At 46.1% G+C, this 16,041-nt stretch overlaps 1 protein-coding gene across 1 annotated transcript in view; it reads left to right on the forward strand.

The window, feature by feature from the left end:
• Positions 1-512: 512 nt before the first annotated feature.
• Positions 513-16,041, forward strand: part of LOC311118506 (AN1-type zinc finger protein 4-like) — a 29,408-nt gene continuing 13,879 nt past the window's right edge. Inside the window, exons 1-9 of the mRNA XM_084193298.1 lie at positions 513-743; positions 898-991; positions 3,244-3,556; positions 11,413-11,488; positions 12,477-12,544; positions 12,796-12,973; positions 13,373-13,523; positions 13,816-15,111; positions 15,465-15,516. Of these exons, the coding sequence (XP_084049424.1) occupies positions 3,376-3,556; positions 11,413-11,488; positions 12,477-12,544; positions 12,796-12,973; positions 13,373-13,523; positions 13,816-15,111; positions 15,465-15,516 (2,002 nt within the window). The 5' untranslated portion in view covers positions 513-743; positions 898-991; positions 3,244-3,375. The remainder of the gene's footprint in view (positions 744-897; positions 992-3,243; positions 3,557-11,412; positions 11,489-12,476; positions 12,545-12,795; positions 12,974-13,372; positions 13,524-13,815; positions 15,112-15,464; positions 15,517-16,041) is intronic.

Here is a 16,041-nt window from a genome sequence, read left to right on the forward strand (position 1 = left end):
CCTAAGCTTGGTGATGAGCTTGGAGGGGACAATGGTGTTGAACTGTAGTCAATGAACAGCATTCTCACATAGATATTCCTCTTATCTAGGTGGGTGAGGGCAGTGTGGAGTGCAATTGAGATTGTTGTCTATTGATCTGTTGGGGCGGTATGCAAATTCGAGTGGGTCTAGCCTCTCAAAGCACTTCATGATTACAGATGTGAGTGTTACTGGGCATTAGTCATTGTGGCATGAAGCCTTAGAGTTTATGATTGCTTAAAGAGAACTTGTACACTTTTTTATCTACTTATTCAAATGTTGAGAGCCAACCGTTAGCATTATTCCATGAAAGGTTAGTATGTTAGGCTATCAGTTTCTTTGTCCCCTCGAAGCCGGTGTTCTTTTTCTAGCAGAAAGGGTCAGTCTCTGTGACCAAACAACATTTGTCCCGTCTCTGTCTACTCCTCATTGGTTCACCTAGACTTTTCTCGAGAGAACACGTTGCGTCATAGGATGCCTTTGTTGTCAATCAAGAGAGTCACAATGAGCTGGTCCAGGAGCCTCCTGTTTTTTTGACAGGTGAGATGAGTAGAGTTCAAGAAAACCTATCACAGTTCATGGGCAATAAGGATAGCTTTCGGCTGTCCTTTTTATTTTTTAAACATGAAGACAAGCAGACCCTTTGAATGATCTAATCTAGAATGTCGAATCTGAAGAGGAGAGTAGGCGTAGCTGCTTGCTAGCCAGCCATCGACCCAAGCAAGGTAGCCATTGTTTGGTTTGCTAAAGTGGTTAGCTAGCTAGCTAGTCGCAATCTATTTAATCGAGTTAGGTTAAAGAACTTGCTAGCTAGCTAAATAATTAATGCATTTAGTTTGCTAATACTGTCTTTCATTTGTGTTATTGTTTTATGTCCAGCTAGCTAAAAGACGGAGTGTTTGTAGTCTTGGGACGCCAGCCAGTTGTTCATCGCCGGTGTACTCTTGCCAGCTAGTCTTGGGATGCTGTTACGGTGAGTTCAAAACGCTAGGGTTTCTGTTGAGACGGAGAGAGAAAAGCTATCTGTCTGGTCATGTATTAACTAACTAAGTAACGTTCGCTAACTAGCTAGCGTTGAAGTTAACATCCTTTGTCAAGTATTTGGCAAGTGGTGCCACCATCCTGTGTAGCAAGTAAGCCGCTGATAAAGGAAAGATCAAGACCCTTTGTTTTCACGATTGACACACATTTGCAGCAACTAACTGTTCAAATGGTATAATGTAGCCCTAAACATTGGGAATACAGTAAACTTGGTCTTTACAGTGTTGGTGTGAAAGGGATCTTCTCAGCTGAAACGACAACAAATACACAAATCCCATCTCTCTAGTAGTACACTTCACCGATTCCCAACCTCACCCCATCTCTAGTCGTTTGAGTATCAATCAGCCCACAACTTTACATTTTAAAATGAAATATTACTGCAGTCACATAAAATACGGGTTAACTGTCAAGGGGCCTACTATCCCCAATGCCTGCATGGAGCGGTCTGTGTTTGACACCATACACTCCTCCCAATGGCTTAATGTTCAATTCTTGGGTGACTCTATTCTCTGTGTATGTCAATGATGTTGCTCTTGCTGCTGGTGAAGCTCGGATCCACCTCTATGCGGACGACACCATTTTGTATACATCTGGCCCTTCATTGGACAATGTGTTAACAAACCTCCAAACAAGCTTCAACGCCATACAACACTCCTTCCGTAGCCTCCAACTGCTCTTAAACACTAGTAAAACTAAATGCATTCTCTTCAACCGAACGCTGCTTGCACCCGCCCACCTGACTAGAATCACTACTCTCGGCGGGTCTGACCTAGAGTATGTGGACAACTACAAATACCTAGGTGTCTGGTTAGACTGTAAACTCTCCTTCCAGACTCACATTAAGCATCTCCAATCAAAAGTTAGATCTAGAATCGGCTTCCTATTTCGCAACAAAGCCTCCTTCACTCATGCTGCCAAACATGCCCTCGTAAAACTGACTATCCTACCGATCCTTGACTTCGGCGATGTCATTTACAAAATAGCCTCCAACACTCTACTCAGCAAATTGGATGTAGTCTATCACAGTGCCATCCGTTTTGTCACCAAAGCCCCATATACTACCCACCATTGTGACCTGTACGCTCTTGTTGGCTGGTCCTCACTACATATTCGTCGCCAAACCCACTGGCTCCAGGTCATCTATAAATCACTGCTAGGCAAATCCCTGTCTTAACTTAGCTCACTGGTCACCATAGCAACACCTACCCGTAGTCTGCGCTCCAGCAGGTGTATCTCACTGGTCATCCCCAAAGCCAACACCTCCTTTGGCCGCCATTCCTTCCAGTTCTCTGCTGCCAATGACTGGAACAAACTGCAAAAATCTCTGAATCTGGAGACTCTTATCTCCCTCACTCACTTTAAGCATCAGTTGTCAGAGCAGCTTACAGATCACTGCACCTGTACACAGCCCTTCTGAAATTAGCCCACCCAACTACCTCATCCCCATATTGTTATTTATTTAGCTTACGTGGTTAAATAAAGGTTAAATAAATAAAAATAAATGTAGGCTAACAGCTGATCAGCTAGCTAGACTATAGTGCAGCCAAGAGCTGTGGCCTGCGCCTTGCTCTCTGCTGAATGTTTCATGCAGGTGCTTATAAAGACTTACACTTCTCTTTTCAATTGTACTGTACTTTCTTGATCTAAAACTATTGCTCTCTCATATAGGCCTATTTAAGGTGACAGAGTTGGTGACATTTCAATGTGTGTCTTTGTCTGAGAATATTTTAGCATGCATTTCTTCCTGAATGACATAATGGAATGCTCTGCATTCTGCTCACTGGTGGGGGTATTTTTGGTATTTTGGTATTTTATTAGGATCCTCTTTAGCTGTTGCAAAAAGCAGCAGCTACTCATCCTGGGGTCCACACAAAACATGAAACATTAACATTAATAGACAAGAACAGCTCAAGGACAGAACTACATACATACAGGCCTCCTTGCACAATGTAGGACCTATATTTTTCATGTTGATTGTTTGTTGTCAGGGAAGTACAGGTCTCGTTACCTACCAGGTGCATACAGACATGTCAACCACCCCTCCTTTCCAACTCCCCTCAGAATCACTGTTTTTTTTTGTCAACTGTTATGCCTCATGGTGTCGGTGTATGAGGAACAAAAAGGGATGACCTTAGACTTAGAAGAAAGGGCAAGATACTGAGACCTCGCTCTCTCTCTCCACAGCTTGGGGCTTCCTGCATGATGTGTTACCGTGGTGACAACGGAGAACACCCACACCCATCCCCCTCTCCCTTCTCCTGGGCCGCCGCCCCTCCCACGCCCCCCTCCCCCTAAAGCAGTCCTGACCTCACCAAGATGGACAGGAAGGAGCCGCCTATCTATAACGACGACAGTGTGGGGACCTTTCAGTACAAGTTGCCGTTCTACGAGACCATGGAGCTGTTCATCGAAACTTTGACGGGGACCTGTTTCGAGCTGCGTGTCTCGCCCATCGAGACAGTCATCTCTGTCAAGGCCAAGATCCAGAGGCTGGAAGGTACGGTACATAACAGTACAGTAGTCACTTTTACTGACCCAGCATGTAGGCTATACGGCTATACTGTTTCCCCTTCCGTTACTTAAGCAGGATCGGCTCCCTCCCAGTCTAACACTGTCTGGCGAAATGCGACCTGAAAAATGGCCTATTGAAAAATGATCTATGAATATTCAAAAGCTCAGACTCAATACAATACTAATCCTGGCTGCCTGGAATAAGAAACTATAAAGACGCATGTTGATAATCACCTTCTTCTTGCACAGAAGATGAGCCAAGCAATACGAAATACATTTCTAAGCCAAGAAGAGGGATGGATACAAATGTATTCCAATGCAAAGAATGGCTTTCTGTTTTAGTAGAAACATTTATATCCTCACAGCTTCAGACTCACTATATCACCCCGCTGCTCTGCCAAGCAGACAAAGGCTCTGGTTAGTTGGCTTCCCACACACACATTAAACCCTGCCTTATTTAATACAACCACTTTACTTTTATCATTTATTTGGCCTCATCCTCCATCCGTCTTCCTTGAGAGCTCGATAGAGCACTGCACGTTTGGGATATAAAAAGCCCCAAACGGCCTCATCAATCCAGCCACGGCTGAGCTGAGCTGGGCCTGGTGAGGTGGGAGGCTCTGGGAGACAGTGTGTTTAGTAGTGATGAAGTACAGCTGGGTGGATGGAGGCGTTCGGGAGAGGAACATCGGTTGCGTCCCAAATGGCATCCTATTCCCTATATAGTACACTACTTTTGACCAGGGCCCATAGGGGAATAGGATATATAGGGAATAGGGTGCCATTTGGTACGCAGATTGTGTGTATATTGATGCCGGTTGTAAAAAATAGGCGTTTATGATGCAGCTATGCATGTTCTTCATCAGGTGGTACGACAGCCTATCGGAAACTGTACGACAGTACGACAGCCTATCGGAAGAGGCAGAGGGGAGTCGATCTGTTCTGAACGGTTGTCACTTGGTTGTCAGTGGTGTGGTAAATGGTACCAGTAACTGAATCTGTGGAAATTGATTCACCTCACAAATCATGTTCTTATTAAATTATATTGCAATGGCTATTTATATACAATGCTCTTTAAGAATCTTTGTTGTTTCTGGCCCCATATGTTAAATCTTTCATTTAGTTCTTATCTAAAATAGCCATTATTTGATTAATGTTCTAAGATAATTGACAGGATCATGCAATATCTTACAATATTGATCACCACAAATTGGCTTTGTACAGTTCAAGATGACTCACAGCCTGGTAAAAGCGTAAATCCCTTTTAGCTCTTGCTTACCACTTGCTTCAGCGGTAGGCCTACCTCCCAAGCCTTGCTTAAATGTTCATCCTTTAGTTACAGCCGTTTAGCTCCTTTCAACTGCGGTGTGATTTACAGGAAGCTCAGGTTTGAGATAGCGAACAGACTCTAGTGTTGACAACAGAGAGGTGAACGTCTCTAGCTGAGATGGACAAACAATTCCGTCAGGAGCCAGACTCTGAGAGAACTACTCTGGATGCATCTCAGTAGTCTACTGTAGCCTCCTGCTTGTCTCCTCTCCCTCATCCTACTCTTTTTGTTTTCTTTAGGGGGTAGATCATCTTTAATATTGCAGATAGATTGTAGCTTCCATCAATGTAATTTTCTGCATCACTTCCAATCCCCCATATATTTTTTTGCAAGTGTGTGTGTGTGTGTTATTGCCATCTAGCTGTTCTGTTAGACCTTCTATTTCCTTTGTTAGTATGGACTCTTTTGACCTAAATTGCTTTTGTTTTTGAAATGAGTACTGAATTGCATGGCCTCTAAAGGCACATTTTAAAGGTGTCCCATACAGTAAGGGGATTAGTTGTACCTATGTTATGTCGGAAAAAGTCAGTTATAAATTCCTCTGTCCTATTTAAAAACAAGTTATTATCCAATAGGCTTTGATTACATTTCCAATATCCTCGCCCACGTGGAAATTCCGTAAGAATAATGTATATGCCTATTATCTGATGGTCCGATCACATTCTGTCCCCTATCAACACTTTTTAATCTTCTGGTGACAACGAGAATGACATAAGAAAGAAGTCAAGACGACTAGCTTGATTGAGCCTCCGCCATGTACACTACCACTCAAAAGTTTGGACACACCTATCCATTCAAGGGTTTTTCTTTATTTTTACTATTTTCTACATTGTAGAATAATAGTGAAGATATCAAATCAAGTTTTATTTGTCACATACACGTGTTTAGCAGATGTTATAGCGGGTGTAGCGAAATGCTTGTGCTTCTAGCTCCAGTAATATCTAACAATTTCACAACAAATACCCAATACACACAAAACTAGTAAGGAATGGGATTTAAGAATATATACATATATGGATAAGCAATGACAGAGCGGCATGGACTAAGATACAGTAGAATGTTATAGAATAGAATGCAGTATATACATATGAGATGAGTAGTGCAAGATATGTAAACATTATTAAAGTGACTAGTGTTCCATTTCTTAAAGTGGCCAGTGATTTCAATAGGCAGCAGCAGCGTCTAATGTGCTAGTGATGGCTATTTAACAGTCTGATGGCCTTGAGATAGAAGCTGTTTTTCATTCTCTCGGTCCCAGCTTTGATGCACCTGTAATGACCTCGCCTTCTGGATGATAGCGGGGTGAACAGGCAGTGGCTCGGGTGGTTGATGTCCTTGATGAACTTTTTGGCTTTCCTGAGACATCGGATGTTGTATGTGTCTTGGAGGGCGGGTAGTTTGCCCCCGGTAATGCGTTCGGCAGACCGCACCACCCTCTGGAGAGCCCTGCGGTTGTGGGCGGTGCAGTTGCCGTACCAGGCGGTGATACAGCCCTACAGGATGCTCTCAATTGTGCATCTGTAAAAGTTTGTTTTATGTGCTAAGCCAAATTTCTTCAGCCTCCTGAGGTTGAAGAGGCTCTGTTGCGCCTTCTTCACCACACTGTCTGCGTGGGTGGACCATTTCAGTTTGTCTGTGATGTGTACGCCAAGGAACTTGAAGCTTTCCACCTTCTCCACTGCGGTCGTGTCGATGTGGATATGGGGGTGCACCCTCTGCTGTTTCCTGAAGTCCACGATCATCTCCTTTGTTTTGTTGACGTTGAGTGAGAGGTTATTTTCCTGGCACCACACTCCCAGAGCCCTCACCTCTTCCCTGTAGGCGGTCTCGTCATTGTTGGTAATCAAGCCTACTACTGTTATGTCGTCTGCAAACTTGATGATTGAGTTGGAGGCGTGCTTGGCCACGCAGTCATGGGTGAACAGGGAGCACATGAGGGGGCTGAGCACGCACCCTTGTGGGGCCCCAGTGTTGAGGATCAGCGAAGTGGAGATGTTGTTTCCTACCTTCACCACCTGGGGGCGGCCCGTCAGGAAGTCCAGGACCCAGTTGCACAAGGCGGGGTTCAGACCCAGGGCCTCGAGCTTAATGATGAGCTTGGAGGGTACTATGGTGTTGAATGCTGAGCTATAGTCAATGAACAGCATTCTTACATAGGTATTCCTCTTGTCCAGATGGGATAGGGCAGTGTGATGGCGATTGCATCGTCTGTGGATCTGTTGGGGCGGTAAGCAAATTGAAGTGGGTCTAGGGTGGCAGGTAAGGTAGAGGTGATATGATCCTTGACTAGTCTCTCAAAGCACTTCATGATGACAGAGGTGAGTGCTGCAGGGCGATAGTCATTTAGTTCAGTTACCTTTGCTTTCTTGGGAACAGGAACAATGGTGGCCATCTTGAAGCATGTGGGAACAGCAGACTGGGAAAGGGAGAGATTGAATATGTCCATAAACACACCAGCCAGCTGGTCTGCGCATGCTCTGAGGACGCGGCTAGGGATGCCGTCTGGGCCGGCAGCCTTGCGGGGGTTAACATGCTTAAATGTCTTAATCACGTCGGCCATGGAGGAGAAGAGGCCACAGTCCTTGGTAGTGGGCCTCGTCAGTGGCACTGTGTTATCCTCAAAGCAGGCGAAGAAGGTGTTTAGCTTGTCTGGAAGCGAAACGTCGGTGTCGGCGACGTGGCTGGTTTTCTTTTTGTAGTCCGTGATTGTCTGTAGACCCTGCCACATACGTCTCCTGTCTGAGCTGTTTGAAGACATCAAAACTATGAAATACCACATGGAATCATGTAGTAACCAAAAAAGTGTTAAACAAATCAGTATATTGTATATTTGAGAATCTTCAAATAGCCACTTTTGACTGGTACTGTTCTCTCTCTCTCGCTCTCTCTCTGCGTGCTGTGCTCTCTTGCAGTCAGTCAGTGGGAGGTGTGTTAGTCAGGGCTGCGTGACTGGGCATGCCTCTTCACAATAGAGTAGCATGGCACTGCTCTGGCCCACTCACAAACACTGGGCACCCTCCAGCACTCACTGGGCCAACAAGTGCATTCAACGTGGGGAGAGGAGCTGGAAAGAGGGAGTGAGGTTGCATCCCAAATGACATCCTATTTCGTGCACTACTTGTGACCACAGCCCCTATACTGTATAGGGAGTTCGGTGCCAGTTGGGATGCTGTCCTCAAGTACCCTAGCATGGTTGTAGAGCAGGGATGGGCAACTGGTGCATGCGGACCCCTTTTTGAAGGCCCTCGGATAACTTTTTTTTTTTTGGGGGGGGGGGGGGGGGATGGGGACATTTAGGGGGGAACTCAGTTGGGTTCTTAACTTATTGTTGCGAGGTAGAATAGTAGAATACACAAGGTGCCATTTGGTTGTGCACCAACAGTTTTTCTCTTAAAGTATGTCAGTCACTGTTAGTCACTCAATTAGCCCATGTCAGCAAACACTATTCTAACGGCCAGCTATCTAAACTTGTAGTAATCAAGGTGGAATTAGAGCCCGGGGCCCCCCATTGATTTTGTTAGTCAGTCTCAGGTATCATATTAAAAACTGCAAACATTTCTCTCCACCGTATGGTAAAATGTGTAGAATTGCACAAAATTAAAACTAAAACCAAAAAAATGTGTTTTAAATTAGTTCTAAAATTCTGAATCTTCTCTCTGCCCGATGGCAAAATGTGTAGAATTGTAGCAAACTAGCTTTAAAACAGCAGCATGTTCTCTACACTCCATGGTAAAATGTGTAGAATTGCACGAAATTCCCTTTATTAATTTCTCTCCGGGTGTGGGGGAGCAACTGCGGCACCTCATGATGAGTTTGGATTTTTAGTGGCCCCCACCCCATCAAAGTTGCCCATCCCTGCTGTAGAGAGAGGGAAGAGAAGGCTCAACTCAAGTACCTTAGCATGGTTGTAGAGAGAGGGAAGAGAGTTGCCTGTTAATGCACTGCAGGCGTCATGCTCGCTAGTTATGCCCATTTTGATCTATCGAGAGTGTTTTCACTCTCAAGTCAAGTGCTCTTCTCTAATGGTCTTCAGAGTGGAGTTTGCATTGTGGCCTGAGTCTGTCTGTTGTAGCATTCTATGTCCTGTAGTGGGCATGAATGAGTCGTCTTACTGGTCTGTGGTGATGGTGTTGCTGCTGCTGGAACGGGTTTCTCCTAGCCTAGCTTTCTGCTAGAGCGGAACATGTTGACTGTCTCAAACTGACCTCAACAAATAACCAGAAAATGTTTTCCCTCCAAAGAATACATCTGGACCCATATTCATTAAGCGGCAGAGTATGGGGTATCAGTCGATTTTAAATCAATTCATTAGGCCTTTATCTATGGATTTCACATGACTGGGAATACAGATATGCATCTGTTGGTCACAGATACCTTAAATAAAGAAAGTAGGTATCAGTATCTGGTGTGACCACCATTTGCCTCATGCAGCGCAACACATCTCCTTCGCATAGAGTTGATCAGGCTGTTGATTGTGGCCTGTGGAATGTTGTCACACTCCTTTTCAATGGCTGTGTGAAGTTGCTGGATATTGGCAGGAACTGGAACACGCTGTCGTACACATCGATCCAGAGCATTCCAGACATGCTCAATGGGTGACATGTCTGGTGAGTATGCAGGCCATAGAAGAACTGGAAAATGTTCAGCTTCCAACGATTGTGTACAGATCCTTGCAACATGGGACCGTGCATTATCATGTTGAAACATGAGGTGATGGCGGCGGATGAATGGCACGACAATGGGCCTCAGGATCTCGTCACGGTATCTCTGTGTATTCAAATTGCACTTGATAAAAATGCAATTGTGTTCGTTGTCCGTAGCTTATGCCTGCCCATACCATAACCCCACCACCACCACCATTGGGCACTCTGTTTATAACGTTGACATCAGCAAACCGCTCGCCCACACGACGCCATACACGTTGTGAGGCCGGTTGGACATACAGCCAAATTCTCTAAAACGACGTTAGAGGCGGCTTATGGTAGAAAAATGAATGTTCAATTCTCTGGCAACAGCTCTGGTGGACATTCCTGCAGTCAGCATGCCAATTGTACGCTCCCTCAACTTGAGACATCTGTGGCATTGTGTTGTGTGACAAAACTGCACATTTTAGAGTGGCCTTTTATTGTCCCCAGCACAAGGTGCACCTGTGTAAGGATCATGCTGTTTAATCAGCTTCTTGATATGCCACACCTTTCGGGTGAATGGATTGTCTTGGCAAAGGAGAAATGCTCACTAACAGGGATGTCAACATATTTGTGCACAGCATTCGAGAGAAATAAGCATTTTGTGCTTATGGAACATTTCTGGGATCTTTTATTTCAGCTCATGAAACATGGGACCAACACTTTACATGTTGCATTTATATTTTTGTTCAGTGTATTTGTCATGACTTGGCAAAGAGCTGACAAAATGGATTGTAATGACTCCGCCTCCCACTGGATGGAGCCAGAGAGACGTTTATTCAACAGAGAAGCCTCTGAGTGTCCTAGAACTGTCTTTTTTTTGTGTTCTGACTTATAAAACGGTGGGAAATTAATAAAATAAGTCATGTGAACATATTATCAGTAATTACCAGTAAATCTAGTGCCTGAAATCTTAAGAGGATACTGAATAAGATTATATGGACGGGGGACCTGATCCTACATCACCACTCCTACTCTGAGACACTTTGTGAATATGACCTCATCACTTTCTGACCATACTAGAAATGACAGAAGTATGTTTCTTGTTGCCTGGCTACCCAGACTCCTTGCTACGATCAAAAACTAAGCCACACCCACGGACGTTAGTTTCTTCTCCGCAATGAGTCTGAATCGGAGTACCTCCCCGACCCTTCACAAAATGCCAACACATTCGGGGCCATCTGATTGGTCCAGAAACTGATGGGTTGGGCCAGAGCCAGAACACGTGTGGGTAAAGCGGCGGTTTTAAAATGTGTCATTGGCTTTGATACTCTTGATTGGTTAGAGACGATCCAATCGCTGATGACCTTTGTTTTGTACAACGCCCCTCGTCAACACAAACAACTTCAATGATGGCAGTCTCAGACTAAAGTATGTAGCGATCGAGAGAGCAGAGGAAGAATTGAGTGTGAGTTGTCAGGCTATGGTTCTTCTTCCTCTTCTTTACTTTCTAAAAGCCTCAGTTACAGTTGATTTCTCAGTGTCTTGTCGTACTTCTGTTCGTGGATGTTCTGTACTGTAATTCTTCCTGTGTAGTTAGCCTAAAAGGTTGGTGGAAATGGGAGGGGTGTTCTGTACTGTAATTCTTCCTGTGTAGTTAGCCTAAAAGGTTGGTGGAAATGGGAGGGGTGTTCTGTACTGTAATTCTTCCTGTGTAGTTAGCCTAAAAGGTTGGTGGAAATGGGAGGGGTGTTCTGTACAGTAATTCCTTACTTGGTTATGAGGTTGGGGTGAGAGAGGGAAAGAGGGAGAGATCTTGTGTAAACTCACATCTGTCTGTTCTGTTGTCTTCCTCTCTCTCTCTTGTGCCCCCCTCCCCCCTCCTAGGTATCCCTGTTGCCCAGCAACACCTGATCTGGAACAACTTGGAGCTGGAGGATGAGTACTGTCTGCATGATTACAGGTGAGTTTACCTAGGTCATGTTCATTTGGCACCAAACTGAATGAAACAGGCTGGAGCTACCTGGACTTATTAAGAGTAGGTCATTTAGCTTTCTGTTGTAAAGCATTTTTAAATGTTTCCCGTTGCGTGGCCTAATTAACACAACCCTATTCACAACCCTTTTTATTTTAATTTATTTTTTACTCTGGTTAGTTAACTGGGAACCTATTTTCATATACAGCAATGCCCTGTAAATGAACCATCAACTTTGATCTCGTAATTAGTGGTTAATTGAAATGAGTGAAGTGGAAGACTTGACTATATGCTTTGAAATGAATTCCCCTTGTAGTGAATCAATGTTCTCCCCAAGTCCTGATATCAATGAACCAAAGATGGCGAATTGGCTACAGTCACATATTGAATGTGTTTGGAGCGCTAGCTGATCCCCGTTGAGTTGTCAGTTTTATTAGATACAGACCCACTCTACAGATTGCAGATGGTGGTTGCGTCATGAATGCTTGTCGCTTAATTTTCCACATGATCGGTCCCCGGTGTGATTTAGTTAGGTCTGAACAAAACATCCTTTTGAAGTCTCAGAAATGGAGGGTGAGAGGGGGTGGATTTGCATAAAACTGACGTTCCGTTACAATTCCAATGGAATTCCCAGACGTGTGCATAAGTTCATCTGGAGCGCAGACTGACTGAGGAACAATGTTTGTTCCGGAATAATTATCGTTTTCCCAGTCGACGTTTCCAGGGTCGTGTTTATTGGGCACCAACCGTAAGAAAACCAACTGAAACAGGGAGGGACTACTTTTTTTTTTTTTAAGATGATGCTAGGTTTTCCGCTGCGTGCCCTAATGAACACCACATGTGCTTGAACGATCCAGCTAGCTGTAGGGCAAAGCAATACGATGATAGCTTAACCGATCCTTCCAAGGGACTTGGGACAGCTTCAACCAACCATAATTGCTGACATTTATCTTGTTGTCTGTCTATGTGTCTGCAGTATTGCTGAGGGCTGTACTCTGAAGCTGGTGCTAGCCATGAGAGGAGGACCCATCAACACCAGGAGAGGTAGCTAGGGGGAGATGGGTTGGGATTTCTCTGCCTTCACTGCTGGACACCCATAAGTATTCACACATAGTCAATTCACCTATTCTAGTCATGTAGCCTCTAACAACATGTTGATTTGATGAACACTGCCCTAACAGTCTCGACTCTCACCCTAAAGTCCATGAAGTGATTGGTTGATTCTCTCTCTTGGGCAGTGTCCATGAAAGACTTGGTGTCTGACTGACTGACTGACTTGTTTCTCTCTCCCTCAGTGCCTGTTGAGGACCCAGTGAAGGAGATCGCTGAGAGAATGGAGGAGGGCTGGGAGAAGAGTCTGCCTAGCAACAAGCAGGTCACCTTCCTGGTGTACCGAGAGGGAGACCAGCTCAACTTCTTCCGGGTCGTCGACCGGGGGGACGGAACTCTGACCCCTGTCTCAGAATCACTCAGGTGAGCACCGTCCACTTTCAGATAAGTGCAATACCAATTTCCCAGTCCAAATTCAACTACATTATTTTCCACTCTGAGGCAATATACAGGTCTTAGATCCATGTGCTTTATTAGGAAGGGTAGGTGGCAGGTCCAAAGGTTAAGCGTAGGGAATTACATTGTTTAGGAGTAGGGACAGTATTTTTTTATGTCATTAAAATGACAGTTCTACACAGAGACAGTCCAAAAATAGACTTGGTTTATATTCTTCCTCAATAGATCTCTGGTCAAGGTCAATGTCAGGATGGGTGAATGTGTGGCATCATTCTGGACTAAAGCATCACTCTTCCCCCGTAAAAGGCCTGTCCATATGTGATCTTTTCATTTTCTGTCCAAGTAGTTAATGTGTGTGTGTTCCAGTGGTGGCTCGGTGTACAACATGTACGAGGAGGAGGAGGAGGAGGAGACGGTGGGCTTGGCTTTGGGACAGCCGTCCCTGGAGAACTCCATCACCATGAACAAGATGAAACTGCTCAAAGCCAAGATGGAGGACATGAACATCAACAAGAAGGTAGAAAGATTTTACTTCCTAGTTCTTTCCTTAGAATATCATTATTCTCTATCCATTAACACGGTTAGGAAAGACGAGAATATAATCTTTATTATCCAAAGCATTTTACTGGCAAAGTGCAAACTAAACCTTCAAAATGCAAGTCCAGGTGACGACTCAATGATTTACCAATCAACTTGCATCTCAAATAAATACTAATTTTCTAATCAAAATTAGTCATTCTCTGCCTCCCCTTGCTCGAACTGATCCCCTCAAACACGCTGTATGACTGTCTCTGTCTGTCTCCCCCCAGCCTAAGAAGTCTGCTGAGTTGAAACCTCTGTCACCCGTCGTTCCCCGGCCCTGCCGCAACTTTCTGGGGCCACCCCGACACCCCCGCCTCTTCAATATCCTGCCCCAGATCAACCAATCCCACCACTCCGCCTCACACTTACCTCCAATCAGGGACCAGGGATCCGCAACTCCCTCCCCTCCCGTTGCTGCTACCTCCGCCACCCACCCGTCAATCAGCGGCCAGGCACCGCCCTATTTCTCCTCCTCGTCCTGTTACATGCTCCAGGAGGAGGAGCCATGGGAGACCAGCCCCAAGTCGATCCGGCCCCCTCCCAAAGTTTCCCGGTTGGACATCGGCAGCACCAGGCTCATGAGGGACTGTGTGTACCCGCAGCTCCCCGCACTCCCCAGCAGGGGGCAAGCTGAGGGGGCAGTGGAGCTGCCCGACCCCAGAGGAGAGGCACTGGGGCTGGAGTTGCTGGAGGAGGTTGCAGGCCTGCTGGAGCCCACACCGCCTGGAGCTCTGTACGGAGACCTGCTCACTGACCCCCTCATCCTGGACATCTCTACCCAGCCAGAGGAGGGTTTGGGTGGGTTGAATGGGCTAGGAGCCCTGGAGGTTGGCGCAGAGCACCAGCACCAGCTCCCCTCCACCCCCTCTCTGCTCTCACAAGCTGAGGGGATGAACTCTTTAAACAACTGGGCGATGAGTGGTTCTGATAGGTTAGCCAGCAAAGGTGAGAGGACACAGTTACTAGGTAACACCCTTCATCATATACCCGACTCTCCTTCCCCCTCCCCCTCCTCATCCTCCCCCTCTAGTAGACGGAGACTACCACAACCCTTTGAGTTCACAGGCTCAGCAACGTCAACCATACGACCCAATCCCCCCTCCTCCCGCCCCACCACTCTTCTCTCCCCTGCTCCAACTCTCCCCTCCGTCTCTCTTCCACGTGGCTCTCTTCTGCGAGGCATCAAGGTGGACTCCTCAGGCAAGCGGCCGGAGATGATGAGTAAAAGTGAGGCACGGGGCGTCACCAAGCTGACCAACCAGGCCTGTAAGAACCCTCTCGGGTCCCTCGGCAACACAGAGCTCCTGGCCTCCTTGTCCTCTTCCTCCAGGACCCCAGGTGGCAGCAGCAGCAGGGAAGGCCTGGGACAGAGCCTGGGACTCGGTTTGGGGCTGCCCGCTGTTGGGGCCGGGCTGGGCAGGCTAGGCTCCATGGCCCCCTCCCTCCAAGCCAACATCCAGCTGCTCCAGGAGGACCTGATCCGACGAATGTCCCCACTACAGAGAGCGACTGCCTCTTACATGGTGAGTCGTGAGGACAGACTATTGAGATACAACCCAGCTAGGCAGGAAAATGGGTACTATCCACAAATAAGGACTCGATGTACTGCCTAAATAGAAATGAACAAATCAAAGCAGCACAATGATAGTGTGTTGTATTGTGAGGTACAGTACTCTTGAAACACTACATAGTTTGTGCGTAGCCTGAAATCTATAACCTGTTTTGCTAACATTCCACTCCTACTGTGTCATTGCCAAACATTGCTTAGCATGACAAGGAGCGGAATGATGGCTAAACAGACTTATACCCAGGCTAGTTTGTGCGGCGTCGATGTCCTTGTATTGACCTTGTCTGAAACCTCCTCTCGTTGTTCCAGGCACCCAACAGCATAGGATCAGCTGGAGGCTCCAGTTCAATAAGGAGACTAGGTGAGTGGGGAAACCCTAAAAACCCAGGGATCCGGGTCTGCTCAAAAGTAGTCCAAGTAGTGCACTAGAGAATAGCATGCCATTTCAAATGCAGGCCCCAATCAAAAGTAGTCCGCTATATACTAGGGTCGGTCTCTCCAACCCTGTTCCTGGAGAGCTACCGCCCTGTAGGTTTTCACTCCAACCCTGTTCCTGGAGAGCTACCATCCTGTAGGTTTTCACTCCAACCCTGTTCCTGGAGAGCTACCATCCTGTAGGTTTTCACGCCAACCCTGTTCCTGGAGAGCTACCGTCCTGTAGGTTTTCACTCCAACCCTGTTCCTAGAGAGCTACCGTCCTGTAGGTTTTCACTCCAACCCTGTTCCTAGAGAGCTACCGTCCTGTAGGTTTTAGCTACAACTCTAATCTACCGCACCTGATTCTAATTATTAGCTGGTTGATAAGCTGAACAAGGTTAGTTACAACTGGTGTTGGAGTGAAACAGGGGGGTAGCTCTCTGGAAACAGGGATGGAGAGCCCTGTACT

This window comes from Coregonus lavaretus (genome assembly GCF_964263955.1).
Source record: "Coregonus lavaretus genome assembly, contig: HAP1_SCAFFOLD_3645, whole genome shotgun sequence".
Lineage (NCBI taxonomy): Eukaryota > Metazoa > Chordata > Actinopteri > Salmoniformes > Salmonidae > Coregonus > Coregonus lavaretus.